The sequence below is a fragment of the Nomascus leucogenys genome, chromosome 15 (assembly GCF_006542625.1).
Source record: "Nomascus leucogenys isolate Asia chromosome 15, Asia_NLE_v1, whole genome shotgun sequence".
Taxonomy (NCBI): domain Eukaryota; kingdom Metazoa; phylum Chordata; class Mammalia; order Primates; family Hylobatidae; genus Nomascus; species Nomascus leucogenys.
In genome coordinates, this window is record NC_044395.1 from 20,590,727 (window position 1) to 20,610,926 (window position 20,200).

Below are 20,200 nucleotides of genomic sequence, written 5' to 3' on the forward strand. Positions count from 1 at the left end.
CCACCAGTCACACCTGGCTATGAATGAGGCTGGTGCGACTGGAGCTCTACAGTTTTCTAATTTTATTTCATTGTAACTAATTTAAATAGCTACATGTAGCTAGTTGACTAGTGGATTGCCCAGCTCCTTGTCTTACTGTTCTTAACTCTCCCAAGGCCACAGTCTTTTCCCTTTCTAATTAAGAAAATGGGTGTCTAGAAAGAGAAAGGCCCCAAAGTCCTCAGGAATGGCTCTTGAAGCCACAGTTCCATCCAGAGAGCAGGTGGATTGAGACCTTTCAGGGCTACAGATGGTGGGGAACAGGGGCGGCGGCTGGCGGGGGGGGGGGGGAGGGGGCGGAATTGATGGAACCCAGTCCTTCAAATATGCTGCACCTGGGGACATCTATCCTGCTAAAGCTCTTTTTATTTATTTTTTTATTTTTTATTTTTTTTGGAAAGGAGTCTCACTCTGTTGCCCAGGCTGGAATGCAGTGGTGCAATCTCAGCTCACTGCAACCTCTGCCTCCTGGGTTCAAGTGATTGTCCTGCCTCAGCCTCCCAAGTAGCTGGGATCACAGGTGCCACCACCATGCCTTGCTAATTTTTGTATTTTTAGTAGAGACGGTTTCACCATGTTGGCCAGGCTGGACTTGAACTCCTGACTTCAAGTGATCTGCCTGCCTCGGCCTCCCAAAATCCTGGGATTATAGGCATGAGCCACCGCTCCCAGCCTATCCTGCTAAAACCGCTAAGACCTTGCCCTGGACCCTGCCTCCCTGCTGAGGCTGGAGTTGGGGGTGGGGTGGGATGGGAGGGATAAAGAACCTGGGAGTACACAGCCACACCCTACCCTTCTATACCCCAACTTTCCTTCCATAGAGTCCCTTAGAGCTGAGCAGAGGATGTAAGGGAACCTTGTTTCAATACAGTAATTAACTGGCCAGCCATCTCACTATCAATACTCCCCCGCGCACAGGCCCCAGCAAATAATGAAGTAATGAACAGCCAAAGTGATCTAACTATCGACCAGCTATTTACAATAGTCACTGCCAATACAGTTAATGATCCACCTGCCAGGTCACATCCCCGACAAGGGGCTAAGGAAACCCCAGGGCTCTGGGAAATCATCTGGACCACTATAGTTGTCATCAGCGGACACTCAACCCTCTCCTTGTGGGCTCAAACTGGGGCACGAAAACTGAGCTCTGACAACACATAGCTCTGCTTACTGCTCCTTCTGTCCACCCTTCCTCTCCAAAGGCAACGTACTCTCCTCTAAGACAGCAGGACCTGCCTGAAACCACCTCTCCCCCTTCCTCTGGACAGGACAGCTGTCTCCCCTGATCAGAGGGGGCGTCTTTGTTTTCCAGGTTCCACCACCTCTTACCCTTCTGTAAATCAACCTTCCCCACAACCAGCAGTGTGCTGGTGGTAAATGTTTAATGACTGGCTTTCCAAAAAGCCCTGGTTTGTAGCATCTGCTGATTGCTATGATGTGAATACTCCTACCATGGCCAATTTTAAGCAACTAAGGTGGTGTCACTGAACTTGAAGTTGTGAAGAGATGTGAAAAATTAGCTTTCACAAGCAAGCTCCAGGACTCCACTGACCCCAACTTGGGAAACTGTGGAAGACCCTTCACTTGTTTTGTCTTTTGACCTCAGGGAAAACAGTGGCCCACATTTCTTTTTCCAATACAAAAAATAATGTGGCCAGGCACGGTGGCTCACGCCTGTAATCCCAGCACTTTGGAGGCCGACGCAGGTGAATCACTTGAGGTCAGGAGTTTGAGACCAGCCTCAACAACATGGCAAAACCCTGTCTCTACTAAAAAAATATACAATATTAGCCAGGCATGGTGGCACACGCCTGTAATCCCAGGTAATTGGGAGGCTGAGGCAGGAGAATCGCTTGAAGCCGGGAGGCAGAGATTGCAGTGAGCTGAGATCGTGCCATTGCACTCCAGCCTGGGCAATAAGAGCAAAACTCCATCTAAAAAAAAAAATGTGAAGGCCCTCTGAAATGGTAAAACATCATATGCATACAGGGATTATTAAATATATCTGTTCTTCTAATCTCAGAACCGAACACAATCTAACTTTATAATTTCCCAACCTTCATAATAACCTAATTCAATGCATCCCAATTCTTACTCTAACCCTTGAGTAACATGAAATTACCCTAACCTTCACTTTCAGCTAGTTGGACCAACTTACCCCTAATTCAGGACTCATATACAGACATCATTTTGCTTGTCACCTCTGAACTATTGGCATAGCTGCCTGGAGGGCTGATGGGGGCTCACTGGAAAGTGTGCTGGAATTGATTAGTAAAGTCTGCCTTGGCCTTGACTGGTGGCCCTCAGGCCGCCTTGACTGGGGTGTGGTGGCCCTCAGGCCACCATACCAGCCCTTAATAGAACCTCTTCTACTCTTTGATTCAGCCTGGGATCTTCCTCACTTAGGCTTCTCCAGGAGACCATCTGCTTCCCACCTCCACCCAGGTCCCAGAGCCAGCTCAGGCCCCTCCCTGGCCTTTGGTACCTGTGTGCACCCTATAGTGCGTCTCCAGCTGATGCTTGAGGCTGAACTTCTTGCCACAGCCATTGCACTCATAGGGTTTCTCACCCGTGTGGATGCGTTTGTGGCTCTTGAGTGTGCTCTCATCCCGGAAGCAGCTGCCACAGAACTCACACTCGTAGGGGTGGTCGCCTGTGGAGACAAGGGGCTGGATCAGGCCTTTTCCTCTCCCTGCCCCCTCTTCAGGGGACAGTAGGGCACATTCAGTGCATGAGAAGGATGAGACGGCCTGTATTCACCACCTCCAAAGACAACTTAAGGATCCACGGCCACACCTCCATTGAATAAACAAGCAATACCTGTCTTCACACATGACCATACTTTACTGTGGCCCCATGATCATCTGTGGGACAAGGGGAGCCCATTTGGTTCAGGGATGGACAGCAGTCTCCAGAAAGCAAGCCCCGCTGTGGATACATGAGACCTCACCATCTTGCTTCTTAGATGGCCTCTTCTCCCCTTCCTTTAGGTTAAGGGTGAAAGTCACTCCAGCCTGACTCCCCAACCTTCAAAGAAATCTCTCCAATTTGGGGAACTTCACATTGTCCCCCAAACACCTTCTACAGTCCCCAATTTCCTTCCTCCACAGTCTTACATAGCTATTTCCTCTGCTCGATTTCTTCTTTTCTCCCTGGTGAACTCCTAATCATCCTTCAAAGCCCGGCTCATATGATACCCCCATGTGGACGCTTCCCTTTAGTTCCCCAGGCAGAATGAATCACACTTTCTTCTGTGTCCCCAAAGAGAAGAATTGCCCAGAATTTTGTTCTTTTATTAGTGTGGTATCATTTTTATGGCACTTTCGCATTAAAATGGGCTACATTTCCTGAGCACTCAGATGTGTGATGTGATCGCATGAGATGATCATGGCAACAACCTTAAAGAAAGGTATTATTCTCATTTTATAGTTGAGAAAAAATGAGATGCTTCACACCATCCCCAAGGTGAAATAGCAAGTAAGGAGCTGAGCTGGGATGCAGGTTTGGGTCTGGCTCTAGAGTCGGGGTACCATATATTCGTCAGCTTGCTGACACACTGTGCTGTATCTACTGGCTTGCCCACTATACCTCCAGCAGGGAAGCACCACCAGGATAAGAAGCAAGCCTCACCCATCCTTGTAGCCTCAGTGCAGGGGGGATTGCACAGGGGGGATCCAGAACAGACTCAGGAAATGGTGGGTCTGTGAAACTTGGAGAGAACTGCCTTTTCTTTTTTGAGGATCCCACTCTTAAATCTCCAGAGCATGAGAGGTTGGGGTGTGGAGAATAACCATCTTGCCTTTCATACCTAAAGTGGGGGGCTTGGGGGATGAAAGGTGAGGACTCCAGCTACTTATTTATTACAGGAGTGAAGGCACAGACAATAAAGATAGATTGATCACCCCAGACTTTGTTCATGAATATTTAAATATCGCTGATTCGTCTTGTCACTGTAATTACAATTTCTCTGGGCTGCATCTCCAACAACCACAGTTTATGGTAAAGAATGGCCCACTGTATTTCACTTGCCCCTCTGCAGATGTGCGGGGCTGCCAACCGTGTAATGTCCTCTGCATTTCATACATTTTCTTCAGCTGCTGAAGGTTTCAGTCTTCCACAATGACCTACGTTTTTTCATTATCCCCATGTCAAACTGCGCTCGTGCCTGGGCATAAATTGTCCTTCTCGTTATAGACTCGCATGCCTGTGCCTTCACTTCCTTTTTAAAATGATATTTTACTCTCTCCTCTCTCTCCCCTCCTCGGGCCACTAACCAAAGCTCCCCCCCTCCCAAAGTTAGGCCCCTGTACCCATATAAATTCTCATCTGTTCTGATGGCTCTGAGGGGTTTTTAGGGCTCTGTGGGGAGCAGATGCTGGGGTCTGATCAGTGACTTTCTCATGGGTGGAAGATTTGCAAGAAGCACCCATGCCATGCGAGGGGCACTTCCATCAAGTAATCAGATGGGAGAAGCTCAAAGAGTGGCATCGTGCCTTGACACCAGTTCATCCCAATCTATGGGGTGTTGCACTGGCTCAGAGGCTCGGCCAGCGAGTCCCTCACCTGCAGATCTGGGGATGGGCCAAGGCCCAGGGTTCTCAGCTGGGGAAATTGCTACCTGCCCATCCTCACTGTCAGAGCCATGGGGACTGCCTGGCCCCAGCCCCATCAAACTTAAGGGAGTGGAGGGCTGTGCAGATCCTGGTACTAATTAGTTGTGTGTCTAACACAGTAAGGGCCAGTCTGTGTGTGTGCGCCCGAACCCACCCTCTCTGTGTGTCTCCGCTCACAGCCCCGTCTGGTCTGACATCCAACTCCCCCTCCTTACTGAATCGGCAACGATTACGACTTTAATCAAAGATTCAGTATCCTCATTAAGGTATAAATAAATAAATAAAGCCAAGGCCACGTGAGACTTCAGCCGGAGCCAGTAATTAAAACGTACATCGGCAGCCACCCAGCCAGGCGGGGGGCGGGGAAGGGGGGAAGACGGCGGTGGCGGGCGGGGGGGGGCAGGGGGCGGCTGCCTGTGCCTTTCCCCTCCAGAGGGGTCCCTAACAATTTATAAAACAAAGGGTTAAGACAGAGGAGTTTGTTTGATCCGATTTTTATGAATTTAATTATGAAGTGAAGCACATGTTAAATGAGTTTAAATAGGAAATTCTTGAGTCTGCCCAGCAAAAAGAACAAAAAGAACTTAGAAGGAAAAACAAACAACAACAAAAAAAAAGAAGGAAAGAAAAAGTCACCAACACACATGTATCCCCATCCCGATTTGGAAGCACGGTGCGCACCTGGCGTGAAATCCTCACCCTGAGAGCTGATTGTGTCAGTGTGGCCACAATGTACACAAAACTGGCTGCAGAACTCAAAATCCAATTTGTGGTATGTTGATTAACTCTGTAGCCTCTTTAATGAGCTTGACATTAAGTGCAGGACAAACGAGACTAATTAGAGCCCCCTCCAGCCTGCCCGGTGCACCTGTGACCCCCCCACCTCCCCCCAATCTGTCCTTACTTGGTGCTTTCTTTGGCACTGGCCAAGCCCTGTGTCTGTCGTCCTCCCCACCCCAGCCCCATCCTGCTGGCTCCTCAGGCCCCTCCCTCCTGGCCCCTCCCTTCAGCACAGCTGAGAGTTTATTATATGATGAGCCGTGTGAATCAGGGATCCATCAATGCCAAGAGCACGGCTGGACTAACCTACCAAACACAGCTGCTGATGCTAAACACCCGGCCCCAGCAGCAAATGGGCCAAGAACAACGGAATATTAATGAGGCATTGTGTGTGGGGTGTACACAGCCTGTATATGGCTTGTGTGCACAGTGCCTCGCTGGTGTGAAAATTGATGGGTGTTTCTCTGTGTGTGCATAGGCAGCACACATGCTCCGTGTTTCCTAGAATAAGCAAGGGCTTCTCCCTAACTCTGGAAACAGCCCCTCCCCGTGGATCTGAGCCATGACTGACTTAAGAGCATGTGACATTTTCATATCTGAGCTCTGAGAAGGTGGCATGGCCAGAGCAGGGCATATCCTGGGTGGATTTAGCAGGACTGACATCATTCAAGTCACATGAAGCCAACTGATTGGACCCAGCAGCACGCTCAGAAGTGGCTGAAAGGTATCTAGCCATCTTTCATAAGACCGAATGAACCTGGGGACCTATTGAGGGAGGCGTTCATAGGAAGGTGCATATACCTGCAGGGGAGACACTTATGTAGTTGCCATAGAGAAAGTCCTTGTCAACATCCCACCCTCCTGGGCCCTTCTTATTGAGCCCACCCCTCTGGGCCCTACCCCCGTCCTATCCCAGAAATTTTAAGTAGTTCTGTGCAAATCTGGTGATGCTAAGGCAATGTGCTCCCCTGAACAAAATGGCATCCAGAAGTGAGAGCCAGGAAGGCTCCTTAATGAGGATACCTACAGCTGGCTGGCCAGGCCAGCTCAGTCCATGAGAAGCAAAGCTCTTCCCTTATTTAGCAGAGCCTGCCACCCATGCAAGACCTGGTCTGCATACTCAATCTCTGAGCTGTGACAAGACTCTCAAAATGAGGAGAGGGCCTACTGTTCCTTTATGTGGCATGCAGAGGTTTTTACGAGTATACACTCTGTCACATACCCCGATAGAGACCTGACCCCAACCTCCCTACAAACACAGCACACAAAGGCAGACTCAGAAATGGGCATTGCTTTAACCAGGTAGTTTCAGCAGAGCCCCAGTTTTGTCAGAGAAAATAAGGAATTTAAGCCATCCACTCCCCTGTTAGGGAAGACCGAGGGCTGCTGCAGGAAAGCAAATGCCTCTTGGCCATCAGGGACCAAGTGTCCCCATCCCTGAAGCCCTAGAGGCTGGTGGCAGGGAATGGCCAGCCCCTCAGCACCTGGCCCCGCCTCCTTACCTTGTAACCCCTCCCTTGTCCCATCACCTGGAACTGGCTGAGCAGCGCTATTTCATTGCTCATCGTTTAAATGCCCTCCTTGTCTTCCCTAAACAGGGTTAAGGTCCAAGTACAGGACTTTGTTATTGTGGGGAAAGCAGGATCACTTCTTCAACTTGCCCTCAGAAGCCCAAAGCTGACTTCAGAAATGTGTATGGATAGAGTGGGGGGGCATCAAGAGTGGTGGGAGGCAGGGCAGGCAATGTTAAGAGACCCAGCAGGTCAGTTTTTCTCAAAATTCATTTTGGCTCTACCTACATGAGAATCCCTTGGGAATACGTATTAATAATGCTGAGTCTGGGACCCCACCCTGGCCCCATGGAATAAGAGTTTCTGAGAGTGGGACCCAAGAGCCTGCCTTTTTAATGAGCATCCTGTGTTGAACACGGAAAGACTTTGAACCAACGGTCCACAGGAGGGGACTGGGAAAACTGTCCACATTTACCTGAATGATGGGCAGCCCCTGTATGCCCAAGCCTTGAGCAGGACTGAGGGCTACCTCAGCCCACCACCTCCACTTTACGTCCTTGGAGGTAAATATAGACACTGGCTCCCAGAGACCCTGATCCACCCATCAGCTGGACTGACCTACCTGTATGTGAGCGCAGGTGGCGTTTGAGGGCCGTGTGGCTGGGGAAGGTGCGGTTGCACTCGCTGCAGATGTAGCTGCGCACGCCCGCGTGGACCTCCATGTGCTGCTGCAGTGCGCTCTGCGCCTGGAAGCGCTTCCCGCACAGCAGACAGAAGACGGCCATGTCAGTGCCTGTGGGAGACAGGAGAGGGGGCGCCTCAGAAAGGTGGGAACACAAGGCGCATTCTTTACCCATCTGGAGTGAGAGCCAGTGTCGGGACTCACACCTCCAAATCCCCATGCTCAGGGGCAAATCCACAGTTGGCCCGGGCTGTGCAACACTGAGCACCCAGTATGTGGCCCCAGTGATGGGCAAAATCGACGTCATTCCCGAGCTCTGGAAGCTAAAGTCTAGTGGGAGAAGGATAGACATTGATCAAATACATTGCAACAGCAAGGGTAATGTGCAACTGTGTCGGGTGGTATGTAAAAGGTGGCAAGGTACTAAGAGGGCATATACCAGATGGACTTCACAGAATCCGGGGCAAAAAGTGGGGGAGGCAAGGTAGACCCTCCAAGAAAAAACAATAACAATGGGCCAGCCATTGTTCTAACGTAACTAACATAAATCCAAAACTCAAAAAGCTAGCCTCTGTTATCCTCACCCCTTAGACAAGGAGACTGAGGCACAGAGAGATTAAGTACTTTGGCCAAAATCCCACAGAGCAGCGGTCCCCAACATTTTTGGCACCAGGGACTGGTTTCATGGAAGGCACTTTTTCCACGTATGGTGGGGGGATGGTTTTGGGATGATTCAAGCACATTACATTTATCATTAGACTCACATAAGGAGCATGCAACCTGGATCCCTTGAATGCACAGTTCCCAATAGGGTTCATTCTCCTATGAGAATCTAATGTTGCCACTAATATGACAGGAGGCGGAGCTCAGCTTCACTCGCTCGCTTCCTGCTGTGCAGCCCAGCTCCTCACAGACCATGGTCCAGGGGTTGGGGACTCCTGCCATAGAGTTCATAAGTGGCAGGGCTGGGATTCACACCCACGCACCCTAGATTTTAATGCTTTCCCAAGACTAGCTACAGATCCTGTATTTTTTTTTAACTACTTCTCCACTAACTAAAGCATGAATCTTAGGTCCATTCACTCAACAAGTATTCTTTGGTGCCTTCTACAAGTAAGGCTGTCCTTTTGGCACTGGGGATATAACCACGGAAGAGCATGCAGAGTCCCTGCTCTCATGACCGACGTTACCCAGAACACCAGGTGAATGGCGGAATCCGGAAGATGGAATAGTGTCTGTGAACACTCTGGGCCAGAAGGAAACGTGGCCGGTGGGAGGATCAGACAGAGGAATGGTGCAGTGCAGCTGGGGAAGAAGAAGAGGAGGCTAAAGGGAAAGGCAAGGGCCAGGCCATGCAGCGTCTTGCAAACCACATCAAGAGCTTTAGGTTCCATCCTAAACCCGATGGGCAACTGTCAAAGGATTGAAAGCTAGCAAGTGATGTGAGATTTTCATTTAATTCTAACTGGCTGTTCACCCCCAAAGTACCCCACGCATACAGGCTGCCATTTTCTGTTTGTTACCAACCCCTTTCTGACACTGCTCTGGAGCCATGGCCGAAATTTCCAGCTGCAGCACCATGGGAGGAAGTACCTGACCTTGTGTCTGAGTCCTAACTGGCAGCTCGGTGCCCACCCTTTTGGGCTCTGTTTTCCTGAGCACTGGAGCTCCCTGGCAGGCCCATCTGTGTGTCTCTGTGCTGTTGCCTGGGCAATATCACCTGCACTTGGCCCCAAATCGCTGTCCCCTGTGTGGGGAGGCACAAGCAGGAAACGTAAGTAGGCCTAGCATCTGTCAGTCCAGTCCAGAGTGGGTGGGGGGAGGGGGCAAAGCTTTGGCTGCTAGAAGCCACAGGCTGCTCAGCATGGAATCGGGAAGTGTCTGGTGGAAGGTAGGGGGAAGAGAAGGAATGGCACGAAGAACCTCCCTGCCTTCCTGGCCGTCGATGGAGATAGCAAGTGAGAGGTCTGGTCCTCACCACCTCCGTCCCACTCACGGCTAGGTTAGGATGGACTAGTAGGCAGGCAAGGCCCACCTCTCACTGTCCTCCACACTTCTGTGCCCCTCACACCCACCCTGATATCCCTTCCCTTTGCAGACACTGAAGTCTAAGCACTGAGCCACGCCCCATCTCGCCAGCAGTCAGGAAGGCTGGGCAGGAAAGGGGAATAGCAGCCAGCACTGGATTTTGCTCCTGGCCAACAAAAAGCAGGAAGGAAGGGGAGCAAAACTAGGCGTTATGCTAGGTGCTTTATCTATGTGGTCAGTTCATTTAAAACTTGCAGTCCTACAAGGCAGGCATTCTTATCCCCCTTTTTACTAGTGTAAAACAGAGAGGTTAAATAACTTGCCTAAGATCACACAGAAAGAGGCAGAGTTGGGATCTGAACATATCTCGGTTTGTCTTTCAGAAACCACGGGGCTGGGCTCAATGCTACCTCTGGAGCTGACTGCCTGCCTGTCTGGGCTTACCCTGGAAGAGGCCCAGTAAGGACGGTACAGAGGACTCACTCCAGCAACGGCTAGAGAACTCCTGGCCAGGAGCGGGCGGATGCTGGGGCTGGGTCCACAAGGCATAGCTCTCTGAGGCCTTCCAATCCCACTGGGAGCCACCAAGGTCTCTCAGAAATGTTGAGTAGTCTACTCAGCTCCACTTGCTGGAGGGGGACATAATGAGAGATGTATCTTTCCGGACAGAAGCAATGCCAAGAGTTGACAGTGAGTCTTCAATGTCCCTCCCTGCTTGGCCTACGTACACAGGAGGACAGTGCATCTGCAATGCGTTCTGTGCCCGGTGGCCCCCACTCCTTCAACTTGAGGGCCCCCAGCATCTACCCCCTCTCTGCCTTTAACCGCCCCCCACCACAGAGAGCCCAAATTAAGCCAGGTGTTCAAACAGCTACCTTAAATCAGTAGGATTGAGTAGGCTTTGGGGGCCTGCCATGCCCTTTAAGAGCCAAGGCTTCTCCTTATGTATCCTCTGAGATTCCTCCGCATGGAAGGAACATGGGCAGAGGGAACATGAATGGCATTCCCATTGGGACATCTCAGCCTATACAGCCAGACCCAGAGGTGCTCTGAGTGTCAATACCACCCAGCAAGGCAGACCGCGGCACTCTGCCCCCTTGGTCTTCCCAAGGCCCCTCGATGCTGCCCCACTATGCTGTCCCTACTTCTCGGGGTGGCCTGAAGCCACTTCATGTCCATTCAGCCAACTCACTGAGCCATTACCAAGTGCACGCACTGTGCTAGGTGACCAGGGGCAGGCTGAGGCTAAGCAGAGAAACTGGGTCCCAGACTAGTGGGAGATGTTGAGTTAACAACCACCCAGAGGGTAAGGCAGGGCGACTCCAAGAGCTTCTGAGATTTTGAGTTAGGCTTTTAAAAGTTGAGTATCTGAGAAGCAAAGGACAAGAAGTTGGGACACATGTGCCAGGCTAAGGAGAGAGATATCGCTGGCAAATGTCAGAGCAGATGGGGCCAAGGTCAGGCCCTGGGGATGGAGACAAGCTGGGAGGGTGATGGGAGTCAGATCAGAGGGCTGCACATGCCAGTCAGGACAGGTTGGACTTTATTCTACAAGCAATGCAGTGCCATGAAAGGACCAAGGGTTGCTATGATCCTGATGTCTGGGTTCCCCTCTGATTCCTTTTTTGAAATCCTAACCCCTAAGGTAATGGTATTAAGAAGTGGGGCCTGGGGGAGATCATTAGGTAATTAAAATGGAATGAGTGTCCTTGTAAAAGAGGGCCCAGAGAGCTAGCTGAAGTCAGCAGTCTGCAACCAGGAGGAGGACCCTCACCAGAACCTGAACATACTGGCACCCTGATCACAGACTTCCTAGCCTCCAGAGCTGTGAGAAATGTATGTCTGCTGTGTATAAGCCACCCAGCCCATGGCAGTTTGTTACAGCAGCCTGAATTGACTAAGACCAGTGGTGCTAGCACGATCCGACCTGTGTTTGAAGCCAGTGACTCTGGGCACACATGGGGACCAACAGCAGCAGCAAGTGGTTAGAAGCAGCGAGAGGGCTGATGGGCCAATGGAGGAGGGTAGGGACCAGACCACGGCAGAGGCTGCCAGGGCAAAGGGAGAGAGAAAATCCTAGAAAGGTGGGACAGCAAGGGAGGAATGGCACACACAAAATCCCAGACGGCCAGTTCCACACCTGGCCAACAGGCTGGAAGTTATATGGTCACCACCTGGAAAGGAAACGCTATGATGTCCCTACAGTGGTCTCTCTCTCCTTCCTGGGACATTCCACAAGGTGCAGGGGTGCTCCTTGGCCACTTACCCGCCAACCGAGGCTCCCAGGGGAAGAAAGGAGAGCCTCTGAGACTCAGCATCCACTTTCCCCATTTTTCTGCTTAGAGACTAACAGCTATGATGATAGAAAAGTATTTTAAAAAAGTGGAAAAGGGCGGGGGAGATGTGGATGAGACACAAGAAAAGCTATTGGTGCATGCGAGTTAAAAATCTAGAGACTAGATGTGAGTTATTAAACAATTTGCTGGCGTTTCAGCCTAGCTGATTGTTCGCATGTATGATGAGTCAGGGCAGATTCTATTACACTGGGAGATTAAGCAAATAAATGCTAGCTTTTGGAAACACATTAAAATGTGGGACTATGGAAATAAAATTATCTAGAAAATTGTATTAGCAATTCATTAGCTGCAGTGAGACGTGCGGCGGGGCAGGGGGGCCCGGCAGCACTGGAACGCTCTGCTCCCTTCAACACCTGGGTTCCGTCCTCTGCTATGGAGAGATGTCAGGCCTGGTACCACTGGGGAGAGGGGAGGTGCTCTGACTGGATAAACGAGACCCTCAGAAGTCAGATGGTCCACATGACACAGGGGAAGGAAAAGCAGCACAGGGGTCCCAGCTCTCCCACATACTTGCCTTGTGGCCCTGAGCAAGTCATTCTTTTCGCCAGATCCATTTGCTCCTTATCTGCCATATTGTGGTTATCAAGAACATCGAATGAGATATCCACACGAAAAAACTTTATAATGTGGTCACAGAGCCAATGCCGGCCAAACAACACCTTCATCTGAACTAGAAAATCATGTCTCCTCCTCTGGGCAGCCCCACAGACCTGGCTGCATATTTATGGTGAGTACAGAGAGGGCTGGGTTTTGGGCCCTTCCCTCCTCAGCTGGGTACCCTTGTGCAGTGAACAACCCAGAACATGAGTCATGGCAGCCCTGCACAACACACATGCCTAAGCTGTTTTGTTCTCTCTGGGCTGCTACTTTCTGGGAATCTGACCCTAGAGAAAGCATCTTTGAAGAGTTACACCACTTAGGATTCAGTGCCAACAACACCATCTTCCTCTGAGCTCTCACTGTTATATCACGTAAAGCCCTGTATTGCATTTATTTTGGACTTTCAGCTCTGCCTAATAGATTATAAGCCTCCAAAGTAGGAACGATTGTATTCATCTTTATATTCCCCAACACACAGCACACAGCCTGATATAGAGTAGGCACTTAATAACTGCATGTTGAATTAAAAAATAAATAAGGGGTTGTGAGACAATCACAAAGGGTAGGGGAGGAGGTATGAGGAGAGTCATGGTACAGACAGAGGGCTAGGGATGAGGAAAGTTCAGACCACAGTCCACAAATGAAACCACTACTAAGAACATCCAACAAGACTCTCCTTAGAAATCAGTAATGACAAGTGACCCACAGGCAGCGGATCTCACTGAGGCCCCCTGTGTCTGTCTGGTGGGCTGGACAGGACTCCTTCGTTCTCACTCCATGTCTGAGCTCTGTGGCTCAGAAGCAAAAACCCAGACCATAGAAGGATCAGTTTTGCCATGTTATACAGTGAAACAGTCCAGAGATCCCAATTCTGGCCCAGAGGTACAGCCCTTCTTGGATTTGCGATCCTAGTCCAGGCAGCAGTTGTCCTTAACCTTGGTTTCTTCATCTAGGAAAGAGAATTCATAACTAACCTGCCCTTTCCAACCCTAACCTCATAGCCCTGTTATGATGCAACTGACAAATGTTTTTGATTATGTAAATCCTACGAATGTATTTTTTCTATCAATCTGTACATTTCAATGTAAATCAGATATATAAGTCAGCTTTGACCCAAGAAAATAATTTTTCAGGTCAAGGAATTAGCACCTCTGCTCTTCTGAAGAATGAATGGGACTCAGTCTTAGCCTGGACTCCCAAGGTATCTGCTCAAAGGGAATCTGAAGTAGGAAAAGGGGATGCATGTAGAAAGGATGATGCTATCAAGACTCAAGGAACATGACTCTTAGTAATATGGGCAGGGTCCATGCAAACATCTGGGACCACATTTGCATCAATTGTATCTCCAGGGAAGGTGACCCACATCAGACCCTCCAGTGGCGACACAGCTAGCTTTGACTATAGTCTTCCAATTTAAAACAAGCTTAATTTTAGAAAAAAAAAGGAGAAAGAAAGAAAAGAAAGAAAAAAGAAACGAAAAGGAAAAAGAGAAAGGGAGAGAGCCAGGCCAGGGTGGAATAGTAGGCAGAAGGGGTGACATAGACCTAGGGTATTTCACCCAGGTGATGATGGGGTCTGAAATTATGAAACACAAAACCCCTCATGTTTACACCTGTGCCATTTCCATACCAATTATCTCTTTAATAAATGGGAAGGAAGAGGATCAGAGGGGTACACAGCTGGAGAAGATGTTCAGGTGCTGCACCTTCTTGGAGCAAAGCTCTTATTATCTCCTGCTATAAGCAGTTTCTTAATCAAAGGAGCAGAGGGATCTAAATATACTCCAGCTTTTTTTGGTAAGCAGGCTGGGACTGCTGTGTGTGCATGTGCTGGGGTGTGTGCATGCCCGTGTGTGCTTGTGCATGCACATGTACCCCGGAGGGGCTTCTCACGTCCAATCCTACCCAACCTCACCCGACAAAGGAAGGACTGCCTCCCCTGCCACCCCGAAAGCTTCTTCTCCCCACAGAAAGAAAATATCAAATTTAGGAGGGTGTGAAAACCTTGATTTAAACTAGAAACTTCCCCCTCCCTCCACCCCCAGCCCCCAAATCCTTCAGATATGTCTTTCTGCTCCCTCCGACATCCTGGGGGATTACTCTTTCCTAAGACACCATCTCCAGCATGGGCAACCTTCGCGACCACACACTCAAACCATCACATAAACTGACGCCTTTTCCTTTTGCCCATCTTCTCCTCCCTTTGCCCCCAGGTTGCTGCTGAAAAAGGTAGCAGGGCTGTACCATCCGCTCTACAAGACAGAAAGAGAGGCAGAGACAAGCAGCACCAGGCTGACTCCCACCCAAGGCAGGAAGGCTCTGTCTGCATCTTAAGAGGATGGAGAAGGCTGGGGTGGGGTAAGGAATAGACAGAAAGGAACAAAGTCCAGGAATAGACAGAAAGGAACAAAGTCCAGCCCTTGAATATGAGTGGCTCCTCCATTTTGACTTCCCCTGTGCTATCATTTAGGGCTCACCTCCTTTTCAAGGAATCTGCTGGACAAATGGCCAAGAGCCCTCTCTTTAGTTTTCTGGTTTTCCTCTTGAGCATGAGTTTCAGGATCATTAGGGATGCACTACTGCACTCCTGGCGTTCCTCAGAAGGCTAGCTATGTGGGCAGTGAAGGCCAAATCAGCCCACCGAACCCTGGAAACTCCAATCAGCTGCTGGTGAGTGGGAGACAAGCTCCCCAGTTCTTTTTACTGGGGTAGAATACACTAAGACACCATCTTTGAAGACTTGTCTCAAACTCAATTAGCTTTGAGCTCATGCATGGGTGTTTGTCTCCTGCATATAGAGTCACCCACTGCTGAGGTGCTCAGTTACATCTTCCCAAACCAAGCCAAGAGCCAAAAACCTTAGCATCACTTGTCAATTTCATCCTTGTCAATTTTAGGTCTCTTTATCCAGCCCTCTCTACTCCTTTTTCCTTCCTTTCTTATCTGCATAGAATCACGGAGGGCATTTATACATCTGTATGACATTCCATTTCCACAAGAGAAAAGGGGAATGTTATGGTTTCAATACCGTCAGTCAAGGGAGCAAAAGCATCTTCATTGCATAACAAAAAAGGGGAGGAGTTTGAGCAGCTGATTCAGATTTGTTTTAAAACTAAGCAATGGATGGGAGAGTGATTACATTTTTCAAAACATATGCACACATACAACTTTCAGTCTCTTGGGGAATGTGGCTGCGTCCTCAGGCAGCAGCAGCAGCTAGCAGAGCTGGCTCCCGAAAAACCATGTATTTGTTTAGCAGTGAGCTGCAGACACAAGTGCATTTCATTACTCGGCACCTCCAGCTACAGTAAACAAATTTGTCAGCTCACTAGCTCATTAAGGTGCGCCCTGGACATGGGGGATTTATTGAGACCTGCACAATAAAAGTAACATGAATGGATTTACTAATTTTGTCAATCACTCCAACAAACCAGCCCAAGAGGGGGAGAAAATGAGGGAGGGGGACAAGAAAAGGGGTGGATAAAAAAAGGGCAAGAGGTTTTAAAAAAAAGAAGAGAAGTTTGGTTTGCAAGAAGAGAGAGAATAAACGGGTTAAGAGGGGACAAAATCTGCATTTTCGTACAAATGGCTACAAAACCACCTTCACATTCAGTCTACCTCCTATGCTGTGTTGCCCTTTCTAGGGTGCAGGGGCCTCTGGAAGGAAGGGTGCATGCTAAGTTGCAAGATGCCAAATCAAGTCCTGGTTCCCTGCCAGTGCCACACCGACGGCAACATCCTCCTTCCTTCCTCCCAGCATCAGATATGGAACTAATGAATCTGAGGATTAAAAACCGTGTTCCGGGAAGTAGCTGCTTCCAAGCACATCAGCAGAGACTAATATCCCCGGGTGGTACCTCCCACCTGCCCCGGCAGCTCCTTCTTGGTTTCCAGTCCAGTGGCTGGACCCTTCCAGACATTCCAGAATGAATTAAAACTTCTCCAAGAGCAAGTGGAGGAAGAAGGAAAGGGAGAGAGTGTGTGTGTGTGTGTGTGTGTGCACGCGCGTGTGCAGTGAAGGTGGGGGGGTGAGTTGGGGTGGAAAGTAAATCCGGAGAGGTATGCAGCCCTCTGGTCTGTAACTTTCAAAATGACAGCAGGACTAGGGCAAAGGTCACGGGGTCCAAGGCCTTAAGCACCTCCGCCAGCTGTGGCAGAGAAGCCTGGAGCCCGCAGGACGCCTGCCCGTATAAATCAGCAGTAAGCAGCACCCGCTGGGGGCGAGGACAATGGGCCCACACGGGGGTGGGAGGCAGAACAATGGGGCCTGGCCAGTGCGCAGGCCCGGAACAAATGTGCCCTGGCACCACGGGGGCCCCCATTTGTGAAACTAATTGGCCCACGATTGAAAAATCGGACCAACTTCAACAACCCAGAGAGGAGAAGGGCAGCTTGCAGTAGCCTAACCTAGCCCAGCTCTGCAGAGCAAGCCTAACCTAGCCCAGCCCAACCCTGGGTGGGGCATCTGATGTGGAAGCCTCTCTCAGGGACTGCCCGTTCTGGCAGAGAGATGCCTCTGAGATGGGATCAGGCTGGGAGAATGATGGACTGTGGGATGGAGCAAGTAGGCAGGGTGCCAACTTGAGGGCCCCGTGCTCAACAACTTCTCCCAAGATGCAGAGAACTGTTTTCCTTGGTTTCTCTACACTGCTTGTTCTGTAGAAATAAAGTTCAAAGGAGAGAGACAGGCACCTGTTTACTCTCAGGGTTCCTAAAGCCAAAGGGCCCCCTACTTCCTGCATTTGGGGGTAGGTGGGTAGCAAAGAAACCAAAAGCTACAATCAGTTTCTTCCTAAGTCCATTCCCTGGCATGTATTCTGCCTGTAACCCTCTGCAAGGTTGCATGAGCACTGCAAGAAAGATGGGTCCCTTGGTCTTGAATTCAGCTGATCTTAGAGGCTTTCAGGGAAAGAAGCCCCAAAGTGGGTGGAGGAACATCGGGACGGAGCATGAAAGGGCAGACCAGGATCTTCACATCCCAGCCATCCTCTTGCCCTCACATGGCTTTTTACTGCAGACTCCCAACTGAACAGGAACAAAAGAGTAGAAAACCTGGCCTCAAGTCCTGGCTCAGTGACTAACTTGCTGTGCACTCCTGCCTGGGTTACTAGACCTTTCTGGGCCTCAGTTTCCTCATCAGTAAAATGCAGAGGGATATAAGTGATCCTTAAAGGGTTTTTCTCCACTCTAATATTCAACACTTCTATTGAAGAGGGTGCTGGCAGGTTGAATGGTCCTTTCTCCCACTGAGATGGATGTCAGCATTTTCTCTTTCAAAGTCAGACTTGACAGCCTTCTTTTAGCTAAAGAGAATCCCTTTAACTAAAAGGGAACCACATTCTTAGGCTGACAGAGAGACAGTCACAGACAAGGCAAAGAAAGAATCCAACATTGACTGGGCACCTGCTGGGTGCCAATCTAGGTTCAACCTTTCTCAAGCAGCACTGTGAGATGGGGATTTTTAGGAAGATGGGAAAATTTCACAGGACTTGAGAGAACCTCTAGGTCCCTTTTCTAGGGGACTACCAGTTAGCAGCTTAAGACCTCCTAGAACTGGCTGAACACTCACAGAGGCAATTATTGAGTAGCTGGGTCTGAGAGTACCTGAAGCCTCTCTGTGCCAGGTGAGGGCTGGGCAGTTGGGGTGGGGAATATGGAGGGGGAGCTTTCTCTCCCAAGCCCCCAGCACCAGAGTGATAGAGAAGACCCCCAAGAAAGCCCACATAGAGAGCAAGTCAGAGAACCAGACCCTCTGAATCTAGCAGTTTCATTACAAGAGCACAGTGTCCAACACACAGCGGGCATTTACATTCTGGCAGTGTCTCCAGAGCTTAATGGGAGGCACGGAGCTTCCACGTGAAGGTAAGACCCAATTTCCTTGTCTGAACAATAAGTTATCCCCAGGACTCTTTCATCTCCAGTATTCTTCAAGTGTAAAAGATGCTTTCTATAGATGTTCATTTTCTCCAGTTTCAGACACTCCCAAAGTCATCCTGAGGCCCCTGCAGAGAAACTGCAGCCCAGGAGTAGGTTCTCTGGGGAAAAAACCCAAAAACCTCAGCTAGGCTGTTATGTAAAATTTCCAGTAAACCCCAATGTATTCCAGAGATAGGGAGGTGGAGGCAGAGGCAGGAGGCAGGAGGAGACCCAGACAGAAAAGAGAGGGAGACAGAGGCAAGACAAAGGCCCAGGGAGACAGAGTGGAGTGGGGAGGGGAGCAGGGGTTGGGCGAGACAGAAATTCAAAATAAAACGAAATACTGATTGTTTCAGCGCCATTTAAATATCTCCCAAACACGGGCAAGAAAAGAAAAACTACCCCATATAAATAAGCAAAACAAAATAACAAAAAAGAAGAAGATTTATTCATTTTACTGACATTTTAATGCCTCCTCTCCTCCCCCCCCCCACCAGAAGATGATTACAAATTAAGCAGCATTTAAACGCTTTTCACTGTCAACAATTAAAAGGAGGGCTGTGGGCCTGTGAGTGTGGTGGCCATTCATTCCCACGGTAACCAGGCTATCAATATCAGAGACACCATGTGTCCTTCCCGTACTGTATGGCACACAATAGCCAAAAAGGGAAAAGTACAGATACTGTTAATTCTGCAGGACATTCAGAAGCAAATTAAAATATAGAAAAGCTCCCAGCACATACATAGATACCAAGAACGAGGGCAGGGCAGGTCGAGCTCATGGAGTTGGTCTTAGCAACGGCAGAATGTACGTACAGCCTGATTACACCTGATTCAGGGCTCCTTGCGTTTGTTTCATGTACTTGCATGTGTGTGCGTGTGTGTGTTGCACATACACGTGCACATTACAGGAAGGACCAAGGGCAGAGGTTGTTTTGCTTTCCTAGGGTCAGAGGAATAAACAATAAATGGAACCCAGGAGCTCTACGTCAGACCCAGAACCAGCCAGGCAGTAGAAAGAGGACACACCCACTGCCCCAACCTGGCCTTCAACCGAGAGGGAGGGACCACCAACGTTCACCCTTCCAACACCTGCCCCACGGCCTTCTCTGCTAGGCCACAGGTAGAAATCAGGTGATTCTGATTTCACTGTGTTCAGAGGAAAGGATTTCATCATTCCGGGTGGACCAAAGGAACACATTTGATTTTTCAGAAATTGACTCTTTTTTCACAATTCAAACTATCGTTACCAATTCATGCCCAACCCCTGCCTGCCCCGGCCCAATACCACCCATCTTCACATCTTTCTGAAAGGCTAAAACCCAATCTGTGTTAGGTCCCGGTAAATTCTGTTGCCAGAACTCTCTTTTAGCTAACTCAATATAGTTCCTAAGCATCCATGTCATCACAGGTATCTTTGAAAATAATGGAATAATGAAAAGCCAATTCCAGAATAAAGGGGAAGAAAAGAAAAGGGTTAAAAAGATAAAGGAGCAGAGAATGTAGCTACCAATTTCCTCTCCAGTCCTTCAGAGAGGGAGACAGAAATCATAGAAAGTGAGAGTGCGCTACCAGGTGGAGGGTGAGAGGCTGGATTTAGAAGCAGCCGGGTACACTTCTGTACCGTAAAGTTTAATATGCAGGAGGGATGACAGAGAAATAAAAGAGACACGTC

At 49.4% G+C, this 20,200-nt stretch overlaps 1 protein-coding gene across 2 annotated transcripts in view; it reads right to left on the reverse strand.

The window, feature by feature from the left end:
* The window catches only part of ZBTB16 (zinc finger and BTB domain containing 16), a 196,492-nt gene that overhangs the window by 6,631 nt on the left and 169,661 nt on the right, over positions 1-20,200 (reverse strand). For both annotated transcript variants that reach the window (XM_003253165.4, XM_030829492.1), the window contains exons 5-6: positions 7,566-7,736; positions 2,525-2,692 (exon numbers count right to left, since the gene is read on the reverse strand). In XM_003253165.4, the coding sequence (XP_003253213.2) occupies positions 2,525-2,692; positions 7,566-7,736 (339 nt within the window). The remainder of the gene's footprint in view (positions 1-2,524; positions 2,693-7,565; positions 7,737-20,200) is intronic.